The sequence below is a fragment of the Micropterus dolomieu genome, linkage group LG02, assembly GCF_021292245.1.
Source record: "Micropterus dolomieu isolate WLL.071019.BEF.003 ecotype Adirondacks linkage group LG02, ASM2129224v1, whole genome shotgun sequence".
Classification (NCBI taxonomy): domain Eukaryota; kingdom Metazoa; phylum Chordata; class Actinopteri; order Centrarchiformes; family Centrarchidae; genus Micropterus; species Micropterus dolomieu.
The window spans coordinates 24,800,395-24,819,836 of NC_060151.1; the positions used below are offsets into that span (position 1 = coordinate 24,800,395).

The 19,442-nt window shown below is 39.7% G+C and overlaps 1 protein-coding gene across 1 annotated transcript; it reads left to right on the forward strand.

The window, feature by feature from the left end:
* Window positions 1–523: 523 nt before the first annotated feature.
* On the forward strand, window positions 524–15,355 carry znf281a (zinc finger protein 281a). The gene is made up of 7 exons (XM_046043387.1): window positions 524–539; window positions 1,666–1,904; window positions 7,675–7,776; window positions 8,175–8,301; window positions 10,230–10,313; window positions 10,425–10,543; window positions 11,469–15,355. Exons 1-7 carry the CDS (start codon window positions 524–526, stop codon window positions 13,059–13,061), a joined length of 2,280 nt encoding a protein of 759 aa, XP_045899343.1. The 3' UTR covers window positions 13,062–15,355.
* Window positions 15,356–19,442: the final 4,087 nt, after the last annotated feature.

The following is a 19,442-nucleotide window of genomic DNA, read 5'->3' on the forward strand; positions in this document are numbered from 1 at the left end:
TTAAAAGCTATATCACCACCTTTTTGTTAAGTAGTCTAGTTCTTTGTCTGTGTCTCTTCTGTTCCTCTGTAAGATATGTATGTTAATAAATATCTATTCGTTTGCACATATTCTGTTTCCTGTTTCTTTAGACCGGGTTTTCATTTATATTTGTTACTCCTCTCTCCACCTCTGGGCTTGAGCCACGTGAGGACGTAACATATTTGGGGCCTCGTCCGGGATCTAAGAGAAGCGGTGGAGGATTTGTTGTGTTAGTGGTTACCTTGGTATTATCTCTTGTGGCTAACAGGATGAGTACTTTAGACGGGGTGTTACATTGTCTGGCCTAGGTGTTAACAGCTTCCTCAGATAGGTTAGGAGTGTCCAGCTGGGTAAACCGCCTTTCCATCAGACACTCATTTCTTATTTTGCCTTTTTTATTTTCGGAGCAAATCCTGGGTGGAGAGGAAGTTCTCCGATGGGGGTAGGCATATCAGGGCTCTAGCCGCTGATGTTTTGCCTTTAAATATCGCCTCATGCCGGCATGCTCCAGAAGACAGGTAGGTTAAGACTGGGTTAGGCAGGATCTGAGGAGGAGTTTGGTTGAACTAGTGATACCTGTGTTTGTGATGTCTGACATTGGGGCTTACCATTTTTTTCACTGGAAGAGATAACTTGTACTTTTTAAATAGGTTCTGCTTAAGCTGTGTTGTGTTTTGGTTGACCTTTTGTGAGGATGGCAGCCTTTGATTTTGGTTGTGTTTTTGGCTAATCCAACTCTAACATGTGAGGCACACCAGTGAGCAGGACTATAACCCCTCGGTGACAAGTGTGTTGCCGCATTGAACAACTGTTGGTGGGTTTGTCGAGTCATGCCTGAGGCCTTATGTTAGTGGGCCATAGGGGCATGTAGTCTTTTGGGGGTGTCTGTCTGCTGACTGTGGGCAGTGGCTGTCACGCTGTTGGCTTGGTAAGGTACCCCGTTCATATTTTCTCAAATGCATCTTTCGGGCGTAGACTTAAATGCAGTGTATTTCTGTGAGCCATGTGTGGGAAGCCTATTTTGGTTATACAAGCTATGAGTTTGTTCTTAAGTGGGGGAGTGTTATGGCCCTAGAGCTGTGGGTCTTGTGTTTTTGTTTTGGTGCGTCTTTCTCTTGTAGTTCTTCAGGTACTGCCCTTCTCCAGCCTCGCAGCTGCAATTAGTAATGAGCAGCAGCTGCATCTGATCCCCCAATCAGTACCTGGAGGATAAGAGAGCAAGGAGACTGCAGCAGGTGGACTATGTGGCTGGTCTTGAGAGGCCAGTGTGTGAGGCTGGTCCTGTGGGGGCCAGCCTAGGTGGCTGCTGACCAGTGGGTCAGCTGGCGGTGCTTGGGTGCAGCAGGAGTGGAGCTGTGTGCTTGGGTGCAGCAGGAGTGGAGCTGCGTGGGGCTGTGTGCTTGGGGCTAGCGGAGCTGTGGGCTAGCATACTCCCTTGGAAGAGGGAGGGAGTTAAATATGTTTTTAATTTAAGTTGCTAGTTTTGTGTTTTGGTTAAAAGCTATATCACCACCTTTTTGTTAAGTAGTCTAGTTCTTTGTCTGTGTCTCTTCTGTTCCTCTGTAAGATATGTATGTTAATAAATATCTATTTGTTTACACATAATCTGTTTCCTGTTTCTTTCGACCTGGTTTTCATTTATAGTTGTTACTCCTCTCTCCACCTCTCGGCTTGAGCCACGTGAGGACGTAACAACCTTGTACACATCTGACTTCCAGTATAACACCGGGCTCTGCCACATGCAGAAATACTCAGATGATACTGTAATAGTTGGCTTTATCAAGGATGGACAGGAGGGGGAGTACAGGAGCCTGGTAGAGGACTTCATGAGGTGGTGCGGGACCAACCATCTGCAGCTGAGCACCTCCAAAACCAAAGAGATGGTGGTGGACTTCAGAAGGAAGAAACTACATCTCCAGCTGTGTCCATTGAGGGGGTTGATGTGGAGGTGGTCAGGATTTACAAATATCTGGGGCTGCAGCTGGATGACAATCTGGACTGGACAGCAAATATGGATAATCTCCACAGGAAAAGGCAGAGCCGTCTGTACTTCCTGAGAAGGCTGGGGTCCTTCAAAACCTGCTTCAGATGTTTTACCAGTCTGTGGTGGCCAGCGTCCTCTTTTATGCTGTAGTTTGCTGGGGAGGAAGCAGCAAGAAGAGAGATGCCGGTCAACTGGACAGACTGGTAAGGAGAGCTGGCTCAGTGGTGGGCTCAGAGCTGGACTCTCTAGTGACAGTGGCAGAAAGAAGGACCCAAACTGCTGTCCATACTGGACAACGCCCACCACCCTCTGCACAACACCTTCATCGGGCAGAGGAGTGTGTTCAGTGACAGACTGCTGTCCCAGCCCAGCTCCACCAACAGACTTAAAAACTCTTTCGTCCCCCTGGCCATCAGACTGTACAACAGCTCCTAGTCATGGCAGGGAGGACAACAGACAAAAGAACAATTTCTACTTCCACCTGTACTGTTTACTTCCATCTGCACTCCATTTGCACTTTGCTGTTTTGCACTGTTAACTGTGGCTACTGTGTTACAAGTTATTTTTATTATATTTTAATATAGATTTAATGTACTTTTATTGTATGTATATTTAGCATGCTACTGGATACTTGAATTTCCCTCGGGATAAATAAAGTATCTATCTATCTATCTATCTAGGTGCAGCATTTTGTGACTATTTAATATTAAAACAAACAAACAGCAAGGAGCTGTAAACAAAAATGACAACAACAAATAATTCAGAAACAAATAAAGTATGCTCCTAAGAAAGATATTTTCATTAAATAAGAGAAAAGACTATGCAGGGGTTGCATTGAAATATGGGCTCAAGCTGCGCTCCCACTGTTATTTGCACTGTTGAAATGAGCTGCTAGATTTTAGGCTTTGAGACAAGTTTAAATCATTGCAGTCAACCTGCTCCTGACCTACATCCTGATCTACATATGAAAAAACACTGTACGTCACATACTGACTGATGTATTTCAATTCAACCAGTGAGAATTTAAAATAACTTACATTTACCCAATTCATATGTGGTTAAATAACCCAACCCTATCTCCTAGTATTTGTGTTTCTGTAGTACTAAACTGTTTTCCCACTGATGTTGTGGTGACAAACATAATAGCTGCCTGGATTATGTTCTTTTTTTGAGTGAATGAAGCACATTGTGCATACAATAAGCGCAGGACACAGAAACTGGGGTAACCAGACTCAAGTTAAGCCAACAAAAGAACTTTGGTTAAGGTTAGGGAAAGATCATAGTTTCAGTTAAATCTTATTAAACCCATTGTATCTCAGTTCAGTGCGAAACATTTCTGATCTTAACCTGACCTTAACCATGTGTGCCTAAAAATAACCATACAAAAATTTAATAATGCTATAATCACTACATGCAGATCAAATAAATTGTCAGAAAACAAATAAAATATGTTGTTAGTGCACATTTTACTAACCCATTAAACAACAACATTTCCTCATTATTATTAATGTGAAAGAGAGAAAGTGAAAAAGCAATAGATCCCTGTTGGCAGAGTAAGGATGTCAATAGAACAAGTTTCAAGCACTCATAATTGCTAGGTTAGCCATTGCTGGTAGACAGCAAAGACAACTATGCTAATATGCTACACAATAAGCTAAGCTAACCAGTGGTGTAGACATGCGAGTGGTATTGATCAGCTTATCTAACTCTCAGCAAGAAAACAAATAAGCGTATTTATTCCAAAATGTTGAACTATTCTTTAAATGAGCAGTTTTTTGCACAGGTTAGCATTTTTATTTCATTTTCTACTACAGTACATAGCCTACTGTGTCTTACAAATGTCTTACCAAATCTTTAAATGTGGTTATAAAAGGTGACACTATATGATGACAGACTTTAATTTGTTGGAGTATGACCGTGACCACAAATCAAGTGTTAGCAGTGTATGCTATATAGGAGGCTATAATGTTGTAACTCCCCCACCAACCCAGTCTAAGACCTAATTAACTGGGTGGAATATTGACTGGGATTCTGATTTGTAGCATATGCCATCGAATATCAACAATCAAATCAAATAGAATCATCCTTATGTTATTATTGTATTTTATCCCCATAATACAAGTCTCACCACTGCACATGTTTCTAATGACTGACAACAACAGAGGGAACTCATAATACGGCTGTGATCCTCCTAACAATTGAGGATTAGACTGTAGACGGCCAGGATCGCCATCTGTTATGTGTAGGCATCAGGCTTTCTCAGGGAGAGGAATCCAAATCAACACAACATGGGCAATCACCAAACCCTGGCTCTCGTGTTCACAATTTTCTTGGGTTCCATTTTTAGATGGGGAAGGAAATTCGACATCCAAATTATTTGTTGTGTATGTGTGTGTGAGGTTGGGATGGATTCAGTTGGGAGGAGGGAGAGAGAACAAAGACATGCTGTGCAGGCATAAATTATTAATGAGGAGTTGATAACCATCTGTGTCATATGATACACAAATTACCACAGATTCCAGAAAATGTTTTTCATTGTTTTGCATCATCCTTCATGGCTGTGGTGTGTGTGTGCAGGTACAGAGACGCTCACTCCTCTGTCCCCTCCACAATGAGAGCAGATTACTAAATTCAATGGGGAGTCTGGGGCATATAACATGACTCAAAGTACAGGAGTCGTGATGTCTCTGACCTTAATGTCCCTAACACTCAATCACACTCAACAACACTAACACTCCCCTGATAGTAGGGACTGATGGAAAGTTGAGCCATACAGTAAAATTTTCTAACCTTACCTCTGATTGACATATAAGATTCCACATGTCCTCTCTTGGCCCTCAGTGATGTTGTTTTGGTTCATTCTCACCGCTCTCCTAGTGTCATTTACAGTCACAGCAGGAAGGTGTTTTCAGTTAAAAGCTCTAAAAACCTTAGGACTTAACCTAGTGTCCTAAATGACCTTGAAGCATGCAAACAACCAAGATTATAATTTCTCTTATTCACGAATACATTTGTTATAAAGTGGGCATTGTTATTATACCGGGTGTTCCATAAATATGCTGTATAAACCAAAACATTACCTGATTATATCTGTTTCTTGGTTACATTCAGATTGTAAGATGCTGAACTTTATTTTCCTGAAACTACATCCATGTTCTCAAATTTAATCACTGATTTTGATCTTCATCATGCCATCATACATATTTAAGCACTTCAAGATGAGAGCGATTTCAAAGATCTCACTGTCAGCTGTGTGGGTCATCATCATCATGTATATATGAAAAGAGCAGAGACATCAAAAATGCACTCACTGACCTTTTTTGCATTACTCTACTGTCTGCATTTCAATTATGCTCTGCTTTCTGAATTAATAGGTTCATTAGCAAAGGCAATTAGGAGTGGGGGTGTGAGGCCTGACTCTGATGTGCTTTTAGATGTATACATAGTCATTCATCCAGCAGATCTAAGAGCTTCACTTCTAAATACATCTGTCATGATCATCTGAATGGCTTGTCAGAGACTTGCTGTGTTATTCTGGTAGCTTGAACTATCAGCTTCAGCCATTTGAATTTTAGGAATATTTAGTTACTACTACCATTCAAGGTTGGGTTTCCCCCCACTCCTTTCATTAAACACAGAAATGACTCCTAGATAACATCACTAAACTTAACACTAAAATAAAGCACAGAAAGCCACAATGACCATGTACACATATAATAGATAGACATGTTAATTATGGCATTCTGTGCTTTCTTTTAGTGTTAACCCTAATCCAGTTTACAAATGAAATGCTGTTAGTATTGTAGCTCAGGTTTTTCTCTAGGAGTACCTGCCTCAATGCTGGCATGGTCATAAATTACTCATTAAATCAATTATATTTTTGCTTATAAAAAACATAATATTATCATCTCTATGGTGTTTTTATGTAGTATTTTTAAAATATTTTATGCTTTAGTTCTAACACATTGTTTTCGGTAAAGATAATTACATGACAAATAGACAGTAGTATATCAACACTTAAGGTCATATTTCCCACCGTCCCTTTTGCCCTCCAGCCTCCTAAAATCTTAACTCAGATATTCTATTTAAAGTTCTTATGAAAGTAAGGATTTCATAAGATACTCTCTCCCAGGCCCCTGGCAACTCCTCATTTAGTTCATTTCTACTAACACAGATAACTGCGTTGTCAACAATTTATCTATGCAATGCACCATTTCTAGAGTGCAGTATGTGCAGGTTTCTATCTACGATTGTTGTTGGAATCATAATTTAATAACACTTCTTGTAAGGGGGGAAATATGATGGTGTTCCTTTTTGTGCATTATTGTGTGATTAGTTACAGTTTTTGTGTTTGTTGACATGGACAGTGTAGATTAAAACATGGGCAATATACACACAAAGTATTTAATTTGAAACGCTTTTATGGTTAGTTTGTCCCCCCAAAAAGCGCCCTGCTGTGTTGTCATCCATCCACCGTGAACCGCTTATCCTGCGTACAGGGTCACGGGGGTCTGGAGCCAATCCCAGCTGACATCGGGCGAAAGACGGGGTACACCCTGGACAAGTCGCCAGTCCATCGCAGGCTGTGTTGTCATGCAGCTCATATTTGAAAAGCTTGAGAGGGAGGATGGGTGCAGGGGAGGGGCTTGTGTGAAGCTGTTTATGGTGACATAAATCTACTGACTGCTTGAGATGCAAAATATAAAAGAGCACCCCTCCCTCCCTTCCTCTGTTTCATTTTCTGGGTAGAAGGGTGATGTCATCCAGCCTCAGCGTGAATGAAAACGTCATGGCAAGGACACAGCTGTCTTGTTTGAGCTTGCACTTCATTTCAGATGTCTTTTGTGCTCATTCAAATAGAAATACTCACAAGCACACATTTCTAACAATAGCTAGGCATCAGAGTTCACGAAGGTTCAGGGTGCAGGTTTGTTGAAAAAACAGAATGAATTATGTGTGTGCAATCTGTGCCAGATTGTCTACTCCAAGACAATTTCATGTTAAGGATTTTATTTTAGCACAACACGAGGAACCTTTGAACACCACACATTTCCATTTTTCTGTCAGGCTCGCACGACTTTTTAGCCACTTGATGCTAAAAAAAAATTGGGCTGATTTTGAGAACAGCAGGTGCGCCCACATTAACCCTGTCAATCTCCATATGGCACTGAGGTGCAGCATGTTAACTGAGAAAGAGAAGGCAGTGTGGGGTGGAAAACAGAAAGAAGAAAGAGAGGAATCAGGAACCAATTTTCTTCCTTCTAGAATTACTAGCCCACACAGCATGTTTGTGATGAAGTTTAGTGAAGAGGGATCATTTATAATGTTTAGTTTGGCATGTGAGGTGTGCAGTTTGTCTATTTCTTTGTTTAGAATAACAGATGAACGAATCTCGCTGTGAATTACAGGCTGCTTGTTCATTGAGGGGCCATAAATTTAAGGCATTGTTACTTCGCCCACTAGAACCGCATCTTGCACAATGAGTTTCCAGCAGACAATCACTAGACATTTTCCCAAGAGTTTAGTTGGGTTTTTTTTTTGCTTGAACAACAAATATTGACTTGTTTACATGATGTTTTAGACTGAAGGCTCTTAACCTTCAGTCAAGTAATGTCCTTGTCATGGCTCGCTCTCATGGCCCTCTCCCACTCCCTTTGTCATCCTCACAGCTGCCGAGTCAGTTAGGAAAGGAGCCCATTGGGAGGAAAGGCCGAAGGTCAAATGGTGATGGACAGGAGGGTAAACCAAGAAAGAAGAGAAACGAGGCAAAGGTTTGTCATATATTTGTCTGTGAATGTAGCCATATTTTGCCATTTAAAAGTCTTTACCAAAGAAGAATTTGTGCATATAAACAGTTACAAAGAAATGTGTATATATAAATAAATATGTGTATATATTATATGTATAATATTCAAAATAAACACTAATACATTTCCTTTAGAGAGTAATGCATTAGTATTTGAACTGTATTCATAGAATAAATGTATACATGTATGTATTGTCTACTTTTACCTATTATAAATTATTTTAAAAACATGGATAGTGCTTATCGTTTGTGTGCATTCTACCCAATATGAATAATATGAAATAATCCTTTTGAAATGTATTCAGATGATAGAGAAGACAGCTGACTGAATCTGACCCCTGTGTTTCTGTTATTGTTCTACAGCAATCAATGATGCTGGATGCAGATGGAGGCAGCCTGTCGCCGGGAACCAAGCCTCACATCTGTGAGCACTGCACTGCATCGTTCAGAAGCTCCTATCACTTACGCAGACATGTCCTCATTCACACAGGTATTGTAGCGTGCATATTTCCACCATGATGCTCATATTTTCTCCTCTGTGTGCTATTTTTTTTTATAACAGAACCATCGGCACAAAAAAAGAAAACAAAATATATATATGAATGACACAGACACACAGAGTGTTGGGTAGACATTAATTCTGAAGGACTGTGAGTTCCCAGTTTGAGTCTAGCATAAAGGTTATAAATGGAGATTATATTGTTCTATATTGTCATTATGTGTAGCTCTAGTTGTGTCTGTTTTTCTGCAGTTGCTTAGTAAAACAACAATCATTCTTGTTTCTTTATTTAATGTGGTGTCCACACAGACAGCATTGCTACTACTGCTATCCCTATCTTTCTAACTTGAGTTTGCCTTTGATAGTTACAATACAATAAAAGCCTTGTTAACAAATGAAGGGATTCTGTAATGGGATTTTTTCATGTTTGTGACATATTCTTTATGAGGCACTTGTTTGCAAATGACACATTACATTAATAGCCTCCTCAGCTTTGTGGTCAGTAGTCATCATACCCAGTCCAGCAGGCTGCTGCTTTTAAAAGTTCCCAGGGTGACTTCAGTGTTGGGAAAGACTGCCTTCTCAGGCTGTGCACCATTAACATGGAACTCCTTGTAAAGGACCCTCCGACTGGAGGTACTGGTACCTCTTAAGAAGTTCAAATCCTTGATTACAGAAGTTTTAAAGATGAATGTAACAGTTTTTGAATAAGCTGGCATTACATTGATGTATTTTAACTGCTTATCGAAGTTTGAATTGACTGGTTTAATTTTGTGACTGTTACATTTGTATATAGGTAAAAGGGTAAATGTTTTGACTGTATTTTGTATTGTTGTTTTATGTTTGTACTGTCTGACTTGCTGTCCTGCTCCCTTTCTTTGCCATGGCGAAAATCTACAGATATAGACATGGAAACAGTAGTGAAAAGTGTAGTGTTGCCGATGTCCATATGACTATCAGCTGATACTTTTCTATATAAATTGTCTATTTTTGCTAAGAACCGCTCAGATCGCACCTATTTTTTGGTCTACCTTGTTAACATGGGCGCTGAGATGAAAAGCAAGAGGTTCCATGATGCACACGCACCGCTCAGGCAGTAGGGGTGGGAATCACCAGAGGCCCCATGATACGATATTATCACGATATTTATGTTTTGATTTGATTTTAATGATTTTAATTTAAATATATACTACTATATATAAACTTTGTCAACATCTGTTTATCTAAAAAGATACATTTCTCTGTTTGTTCATATCACTTTTTCAGTCCTCTATATGGTCCTGTTAAGTTTTCTAGTGGACTAAAAAAGCAATAGCTTTTATTATTCTAGCACTAAAAAGTTAAAACTCCCATCTGAAATTTATATAATAAAATATCGATACTTGGCGTCCGTGTATCGATACAGTTTTGCCATGGCAAATATCACGATACTATGCTGTATCGATTTCCCTCACCCCTATCAGGCAGGTTGTGTGGCCCCAGCTTCAGAATGATTAGCTGCTATGTTATAATCTCTACAGTCAGTCAAAATTTGTTTAAAAGTGGAATATCACCTGGAGCTGGTCGTGATATGTTTGGCTTTGAAAATAATAAACATACATGCTTATAGAGTAAAATGCAGTTTGTCAGTAAGGGATGAACACAATGACATAAACATGTGTGAAATCCAATGTAATCCATTGCACTGGCCATGCAACACATACTGCTTAGTCAAGGTTTGACTATGGCCTGAAGAGTTACCATGGAGACAAATTCACAAAACCTCAAAAAATCATTATAAACACAATAAGTTTGTAAACATTGCATTGGATTTCATTATGTTGTACTGATGCTTGTGTTACTGTACAAATAAGTGGGTGTATTGACTATCTGAGGGATACAACATTGTAACTGTATTAACCTCTGGTCTTTCATTTCAGGTGAAAGACCTTTCAGATGCAATCAGTGCAACATGAGTTTCATTCAGAAATACCTTCTCCAGCGACACGAGAAAATCCACAGTGGTGAGTGATTGACAACAACCATTCATTTCACCGAACGGGCTGATTCTTCAACCTGTCATTGTGTGCTTCTAATGTCAGTTAACTGTGAGTGGTGTTGTTTTTTTATGTCAGGAGAGAAGCCGTTCAGCTGTGACCAGTGTAACATGCGTTTCATTCAAAAGTACCACATGGAGAGGCACAAGAGGACGCACAGTGGAGAAAAACCGTATAGATGTGAGACCTGCCAACAGGTACTTGATACTTTATATAGGGCTGGACTAATAATCGAAAAGTAATCGAAACCAAAATTCAGAGCATCTAACAGACAAAACTTTCCTATGTCTGTAATTTCCTATGAATTTTTCCCCCCACTGTGTGTGTTTATGTACTTTCATTTTAAAAACATACTATCGCATGTGTAGTCACCTGACTCCACCCTGTCCAGTCCTGCTCAGCTTCCAGACCGGAGTCTGAAGCCAAAGGGAGACGTTTGCTGCAGCTAACCACCTTCACTTTCCAGCAGTTGGGGAAACAACAGACAGACTTTGATTAAGGGACAACACTGACAACTTACTTCATCGCTTTCTCTGTCACTTTCTACCGCTTGCTGTCTCACATCTGATCTCACACACGCGCACGCGCTACGCACACACATTGAATGCCCTGACCTAATTTACGCGGCTCTTATAACAGCACCTGTCACGTAGATGTCAGTTGAAGAATGACGAATGGAAGCTAGCCGAGCGTTGAGCGTTGCCGTGCTCGCACAGCATGCCAAGTAAATATCATTATTTGCGCATTGATATGAAGGATCATGTGAAACTTTTGTAGTGGTAGTCGTTCATTCAACAGCGGACATGCGTCTCTGTTATGTGCTCGCCACAGACTGTCTGGCATTATCAATTAACATTTAGATAATCGGTTTATGGCATTTGTGAATAAATATATCTTTTATATTTGAGCATTTTTACAGTACAAACCTTGTCAGAGAACTATGAGGGCAACAAAACAAAATAATTGTTCCTTAATCATAATCGAGGTTACATTCAATTAATTGTGTTTTTAATTAATTTTGATTTTAGGTCATATTGTCCAGCCCTAACTTTTATATGAAGAACTTTACAATAACTGTTATTATTTGCTTTAAATACAACATTTGGTGTTTGTTCCCTTCAGTATTTTTCTAGGACAGACCGACTGCTTAAGCACAAGCGAACCTGTGGAGAAGCCATAAAGAAGGGGCTGGATCCTGGAATGATGGAGTTGGATTGTGTAGACATGGGACATGGCAGCTATGGGATCACTCAGGGAAATACTGGGAGTACTGGGAGAAAGAGAGGAAGGTCTAAAAACTCCGGAGAGGGAGGGGAGCGCAAGAAAAAGAAGGGGGATGGAGGCGGCATGAGGGTACCGCACATTCACGGGGCTGTATCTGGAGGCTACAGCATTCATGAATACTCTATAGAGAATCAAACAGTATCTTCCTCTACTGAGCCAGGGCCCAGCATGCAGCAGGTCCACCACGGCCGAGCTCCAAAGATGGCATTCAAGAAGGCCAATCGTAAGAGCCTGGACAAAGCTGGTGCGGGACAGGCCAAAGCAGGCTCGTTGGAACAGAGTGGGGGCATAGATGGTCTTGGGCTCATACAGGGTAACGGGGTTAAAGTAGGGCCCGCAACCAGCAACTATGACGACGCCATGCAGTTCCTCAAGAAAAGACGCTACCTTCAAGCAGCAAACAATGCAAACTCATCAGGGCCAGGAGTGGTTGGAGGAACTACCAGTGAGTATGATGTCGGCATTGGTCACATGTCCTCCCAGCAGTCGGTCATTCAGGGTGTCGTTTCCAGTGTGATGGACAATGACGTACCTCTGAGTCTCGATAGGTCGGGGATCCCAGATGAGGTGCTACAGAGCATCCTCGACCACTACACCCAAAAACCTGATGGCTCGCACCACGACGTTCACTTTGACATCGGTGACCACCACGTGGAGCTGAACCCCGCCTCAGCTGACATCAGCCACCACACTGACACTCCCAGCCCATCTGGAGACAAGACTGTAATGATGCACGAGTACTCGCGCTTCCTGCTGCAGGCTTTGGAGCGCACCAGCCACAGTGCCAGCTTCCCTCTGAGCCCCGGGCCTCCCGCCTCAGGACCATTCACCAGTTCCCACCCGGGAAATCCCCTCTATGCTGACAAGAACATCTACACTACAGCCCCACTGGAGTGTGGTTTCGGCCAGTCGGTGGCCTCGCCTTCGCTGCCCTCCTCTATGCCAAAGTCTCACTTTGCGATGCTGACAGGCTCCTCACCACAGCACAGCTTCCACCTGAGCAGCCTGGAGGCCTCCACGCACCAGCAGCTCACCCCTTCTCAGGAGCTCACCGACCAGATGGAGAAGCAGCAGCACTCCTCCACTCCCCCTTCCTCCTACCAGATCAGCCCATCTGACCTTAGCAGCCAGAAGGACCACCCGCCAGTTAAGAATGGTACGGTGGTCTACCCTCTGGCCTCCTCGCAGGATCTGGCCTCTCTGGACTCCTCGAAGCCTTCCTACCAGATAGAAAACTTTGCCCAGGCCTTTGGCTCTCAGTTCAAGCCAGACGGCCGTGGCTTGTCTTATGGCACTGATTCTAGTGGGGAGGTGGATCACAGGATACGGACGCCTGTGTCTGAATTCTCAGGGTATAGTAGTTTGTTATCTGATGTCAATGAGCCAGTAAGTACAGGTTCCAAAACTACAACAAGCCAAAGCTACAGATGAGAGCCTGAGAGGAAGAGAACACTCGGCCGTTAAAGTTGTTCTTCTGTTAATTTTTTAGTGCTCCTATTTTATTATTATTATTGTTATTACAATTTTTTTTAAGTGACATTTTCCTTTTAATTATACTGATGCTCTGTTTTGTGCCCACGCCTCTCCCCACAATAAGCCTGCAAGGCTTCCTGCAAATGCAACTTTTTTTTTAACTGTTATTTTTAAGTTAAATATGTATTTACTGTTTATTCTTGTCATATTAGTGACATTAGGTCTGGTCATTCATCATGAACTGAAAGTACTTTTTCAATAAGTATTTCTTTTCCAATGAGCTGAGGTGTTTGAGCAATCAACTTTACAATTGTAAAATAATAATGGAAATAACCATGATGGCAGGGAATAGCCCAGAGTTGAAATAGCAAAAAAGAAAAACAAAGTTATTGTCTGTTACAAGGTTGAAAGTATTACTCAGGAAAAAGTGGAAAGCCTATGAAGTGCCGTGAGCACTCTTTTCAGAAGTTTAAGTTGTGCGATTTCAAAGAGGATTCTTTTTCTCATGTTTTATTACTTGTTGAATGAGTGTGACATAAACAGACTGCTGCCAGCTCACTTGAGCACTGAAAACACTTTGTTCTTGGCTACATAGAGATTATGGTACTTTCGTGTCAATGTGAAACTCGTGTTTTCTTCAATAAGGGCCATATCTATATCTATATATATATATCTCTATATATCTATATAGATATAGATAGATATTTATAAGAATATATATTAATGTAAAATAACAGATTTAATCAATCTGGGGAGTTGCCAGTTGAAGTAGAGGAAGAATGAGGGCTGGTTGAGGGGGGGTAAATGTTGTCCTTGGAATATTTTTGGGGAACAAAAGTGATGTTAGGGCTTTTATTTGGCCAATAGGGGTTACTGTTTGACAGCAATAGAATGGCCTTCTCCTTTTCTTGCCCTCCACTTCTTATTTGGTTCTCTTATTTCTTTATAAGAATCCAATTAGCACTTTGAGCCGTTGCCTCTCACTGAGTAAAGTACCCCGTCGGATCAAGGAAGCTCAAATGTCATCAGTGGACTTTTTTGGCCAGAGACGTGTTGTTTGGGCAGGGTTGATATGTGAAAGTGGGATTTTTCATTTTAACATTTTCTCTTTTTCTCCTTACTTTTAGGAAGGGCTTGGGAGGGAAGAGGGAGGGGGGGAAATACAGTAACATTTAATCGGGATAATGTAAATGTAATTCAGACCCCTAGTTTTTTTTCTTGTTTGACTTGTGATCCAACTTAGCAGCTTTGCTTTCCTATTGAATTTGATGACAAATGTGTTCGTGATCAAGTATTTCTTCAGCTGTTACTGAGGCAGCCATATCCAGTATGAGCAAAAATGTGGCTGACCAAAAATTTGTATGCATTTAGATCTTTCACATGTGCTGGCTGGCAGCCGTTAGCAATTGGGTGCCTATTCCTGAGAAGCACGGGTGCAAGATATTGTCTAGTAAATGTTAAATGTAATTTCTTGCTGATTTTTAAATGTATTTATGCTGTACTTTTTTCTAAAGACAACAATAATTGCGCTGTCTTCCATAGCTTCAACTGGCCTTGAGTGCTGGAAATGATATCACTCTGCTGAATGAGTCTTTAAACAGTTTTACGACCTGATGGCCTGTTGTTTTAAGCAATCATATAACATGGCATAGTGAAAGCAATGCTGTAATATCTTAAATAATATGTTGCCATGTTGGAACGGTTGAGGCATAAACAAGAATTTGCCTCGTATATACCTCATATCACAATAAACCAGGGACAAAGGAGTGAAGGCTTGATGTATGTAGCAGAGATGCTGTTGTATGTAAAAAAAAAAAAAAAAAAAAAAAAAAACAACAACAAATGTTTCGACTGGACTATTTTTAAACATTTGTGTACATGACATTTTTGTGACCCATTAAGACATTGTTGCTTAAGGGTTTCTGTAAATGTGTCATGCCAACCAGTGTTCAGTCTCTTCAGTTTGACCTCCTCTCTCCTCCAGATCTGATTTGTCATACTGTTTCAATATGTTTATTGTTTACAAAAAATGTACAAAACACTACATCTGACTTCTTTTTCTGACCCCTGTATAAATTTTATCTTAAATCTTTCTTTAACTATTTTTTTTTTTTATCACCGCCAAATTTTGTAGCTGATATCTTCCATTTTTATGTTCTTTCAGGTTCTTGTGATGCGTTTCACAAGACTGTACTTGTCCAATGAATTTAAAACTGATTAGGGAGAAAACAATAAAAATACTGTTAACAGCATTTGTTACTGTCAACCTTTATGTGGAAAGTAGTGTTAAACATGTTGATGCAGTAGTGCATTTTTATGTTTACACTGAAATGAAATATATCGGTTATCAGATACTGTTAATGAGTGCATGTGAGTTGCCATACATTATGTACTCTGCATATTAATGTTTGGTAGCTGTAAGGGGCTTACTGAAGCTTAATGGAGTTATATTTATTCCCACCACTAGGTGGTGATGTTCTTCTAGAAGTGAGATGCTGTGGGCCTTCAGTTCAAATATGCTTTAGTGCTTATCTGACTTTGTCGCTACATTTTATGAATAATTTTGGGATCTCATCCTGTAAAACACAGACTTTAACTTCATCTTGGCTTGAATTTCTAATAATTTGCTAGTTTCTAATTCAGGCCTGTTTTACAGAAGGTTGTGCGACCCCACTAGGCTCATTCAACAGCTTGTCCCGTGAATAAAAGAGCAACTCTTTCTTTTTCTTTTTTTTTTTTTTAAGACCAAGGGCTTAATGGACTTGATGGCTTAGATTCACGCCTATAAAATCACATCACACTTCATAAAACATTGATCTGTGAGCTGGTATTTCAGGATGCAACATGAATACTGAATCTTCATCTTCAAATAAGCCTTTTCCTGTTGCAAACTTTAAAAAAAAACAATATTCTTTATAATGTAAGAATTGGTCGGTTAAATACATTTCCCCCATTTCTAGGTTTAGAAGAGCACATATACAGACGCCCCCTTAATTTTTTCTTTTAATTATTTCCTTTAAAATTGATTCACTACATGTTAGTAATCATGTAAAGGGTTAGGGTAAAGTTATGTAAACAAACCGCTGGAACAAATACGTGAAGGCATATATTATGAATTTGTAGTGAGTCTCAATTTTAGTACACAAGTTTTTTTCCAGCGATTATATACTTTCAACCCAGACTATTGAAAGTCACACTGGTATTGCAGATGCTGTCTATATTATTAAGCCAATCTTTAAATGTTGCCTTTTCCAACTTTCAATGAGCCTACCATCATGAGTGAATTGAACTGAAAGACAGAAAGTACTACTATTTCATTTGTAATTCCTCTTTTGTTCTACATGGTGCTTCATCCTCAGATAAAAGTAAGGGTGTGAGCACAGCTGTAGATAATCTGTTATGACACATCATGAAAATTAAGGTAACTGATAATATACATGAGTACAATATACCCAATTATACAGTTATTAGGAGTGACGCCTCTATAGCCATGTGAATATAACATCAACATTTCATTAACAATACAGCAATAAAGTAAATTTATACACACTAACACAAGAAGAGCAAGAAGAAAATAATATAGTGTGGTATATTTATAGATTCATATTGTGCTTTAGAGCTAAAAAAATCAAGCGCAAACATGCAAAACACAAAAAGGGAGAAGAAACTTATCGTTAAAGAAATATAGGCAAGCAAGTGAGCGAATATTAGAAGAAGCCACCAAATATCAGACAGCCTTCGTGAGTGCTGCCACAACTGGACTAAATTTAACCTTTAACTTTGTCGCGCTTGGACGATTTATATTCTTTTCTTTCCATTTCAGTATCTCTGTGGGGAATTAAGTTGCTTCCTTAAATCAAAAAAGGAAGTGGGCCACCTTCCTGTCACCAAAGAATAGAACCTGCAGTGCAGATGTATTTTGCTTGCAATGAATCTGCAAATGTTTTAGCATGTTATGTACTTTGGAACACACATATACACCCAAAACCTGCATGATTCATTTTGTTCAGTTAATAAATGACTGCTTTTTCCATTTGACGCTGTGATGATGATATGGCCAAAGTTTCTGTTCTGCTGATTTCCCCTGAAACCTTTGTTTGCATCATCATGAGTCAGTAGCAGTAAGCGCTACTGTAAAATGAGACATCGGGCCATAAAAGTTAAAGCAAGAATAGTACGGGTGTGATCAGGAGGAATGTGAGTTTTTATGAAGTAACCAAGATGTTTTGAAGGCAGTGAAACAGTGCTTCGTATTCCCTTGGCTGAATGTCAAAAAGTTTTTTTTTTGGCTGAACACACCACAGCAGATAGTTCCCTGTGGGAGGCCTGCCTAACTGTTAATTAGTTAGTGAGCGTTTTGACTATCTGTGTCTGCAGTTCTGTTGCCCTTTTCTTCTTCCTGGGGTAACAGGTCTGTTGACAGAGTATATGAGAGAGTGACATGCATGATATTCTTATCTTCAAAGCTAGGAAGAGGCTGCATATTGGGTTGTGTGCACATAGCTAGTGAACAGGAACAAACAGCAATAAAAAAGAGGAATGAGTTTTAATGATGCTGTAATATGACCCATTGGCAATATTAGTCAAATAAAGCTACTTCCATGGCCGTAGAGTTGGCAATGTCAGTCGTCAGCTGACTATTTTGATAAATTCTTCACTTTTGAACTTTATCATTATCATGTCAATTGTTTAATTTGTCAATTGCTTGGGTTTATGGCTACAAAACTATACCTGCTTATCATCAGCATGCTAGTATTGCCAGCCTGTTGAGCTGTTAGCATGGCTAGACTGTTAGTCTTGCTTATTTAAATATAATTCCTATAATTAACAGTTAAAAATGGGTTTTTATGACTTTTTTTGTGGTCCACTTAGAACATTTGGTCGTCTGTAACCAATGTTAAAAGGTTGCTCTTGCTCTTTACTCCAAAAAAGCATCATCACCTTAGCAGCTGAGGATGAAGTTATCCATCAACAACAGAAATTAAAAGTGCATCTTAAAATGACCTTGTACAATATTAACAACAGCAAACTTTTCCCCCAGAATCCAGTCACTTGTGTCAGCCATGAAATGCCTCTGGAATTAATCTTGGTGGTTGCCAGGCTGAAAGTCAACACAAGGTATTGAAAAATGTTACATTGTCCCAGAGTATTTGCATGAGATAAGAGTTCAGCAAGGTGTATGTATTTGTACACATGCTTGACATTTGTTATGTCTGTAATGAAGGAGCACCCCAGAGCAGAGCCATAAATGCTGTCCAATGGCAAGAGGAGAGAATATGAGAAAATACTAAGTGAATTTCCCACAAAAATACTTCACATATTGAATGGTTGAAAGGCTGCAATGAGAAATTAAACATCAATTAATATTATGTTATTATTATGCTCGGAAAAAGTCAACTCCCTAGTTAAACAATAACAATCTGTCATACGCAGAGGCTTCAGAAGAAAAATACTTCCTTGATAACTGGTCTAGTACGTTTTAAAATGCTTGATGCCATGTTATTACTGTAGTTAATGTATTTTGACACTGCAAAACGATATAGATATAGATAGCAAATCAAGTCAAAAATGTGTGACGTGACATTTAAGTTAACAAACTTAACAAACTGTTATGATGACAATGTGAGGGGCTTCGTATAATGAAGGAGTTATTTGTTCAAGTACTGCAGTTCATGATAATATTATTTTTACCTGTGTGTTTGAAGTGTGTGTCCAGACGGCTGTTTCACAAAAGCAGAATTTAGAAATCCAGGATAACAGAAAAGGCTAGGCTTGACCTAGTGTGATCAGTGCATCCTGGCTTAATCCGCTATCTTGGATTTGTGAAACAGCCCTCTGAACACAATGACTTATCCACTTAGTCAACAGTCAATTACTCATATGTGTCAACTTCAAAAGAAAAGAAAGTAAATTAAAAGAGGAAAATGTTTCCTTGTTAATCACTCAGGATTTTTTATTTTTTATGTTGGCTGACCTAGTTCAGACTTCAAAATTTGGCATATAAAATAAAAATGTGGAATTGAAAATAAAATTCCAACTGGAAAAAAGAAACATTGTCATTGTCGACAAGTTAAAATCCCCAGCACTGAAACATTTACCGTAGGCTATATTGTTCAAAGAAAACAAATCTGTACAAAGCTTTAGACACATAAGACACTGATCACTGAACAATCATTTATCATGTTGTGATTTTGTGGCACTGATGGAACATTCCTATCATAGTTAGCATAGGCTATCATGTTGGAGATGATGTGAATAATTCTGTGAGGATGATTGTGGTGCAGCTCAACGAAAAGTGCATTTTTGAATATAGGCTGCATATAGTCTTCATGTGTTTTG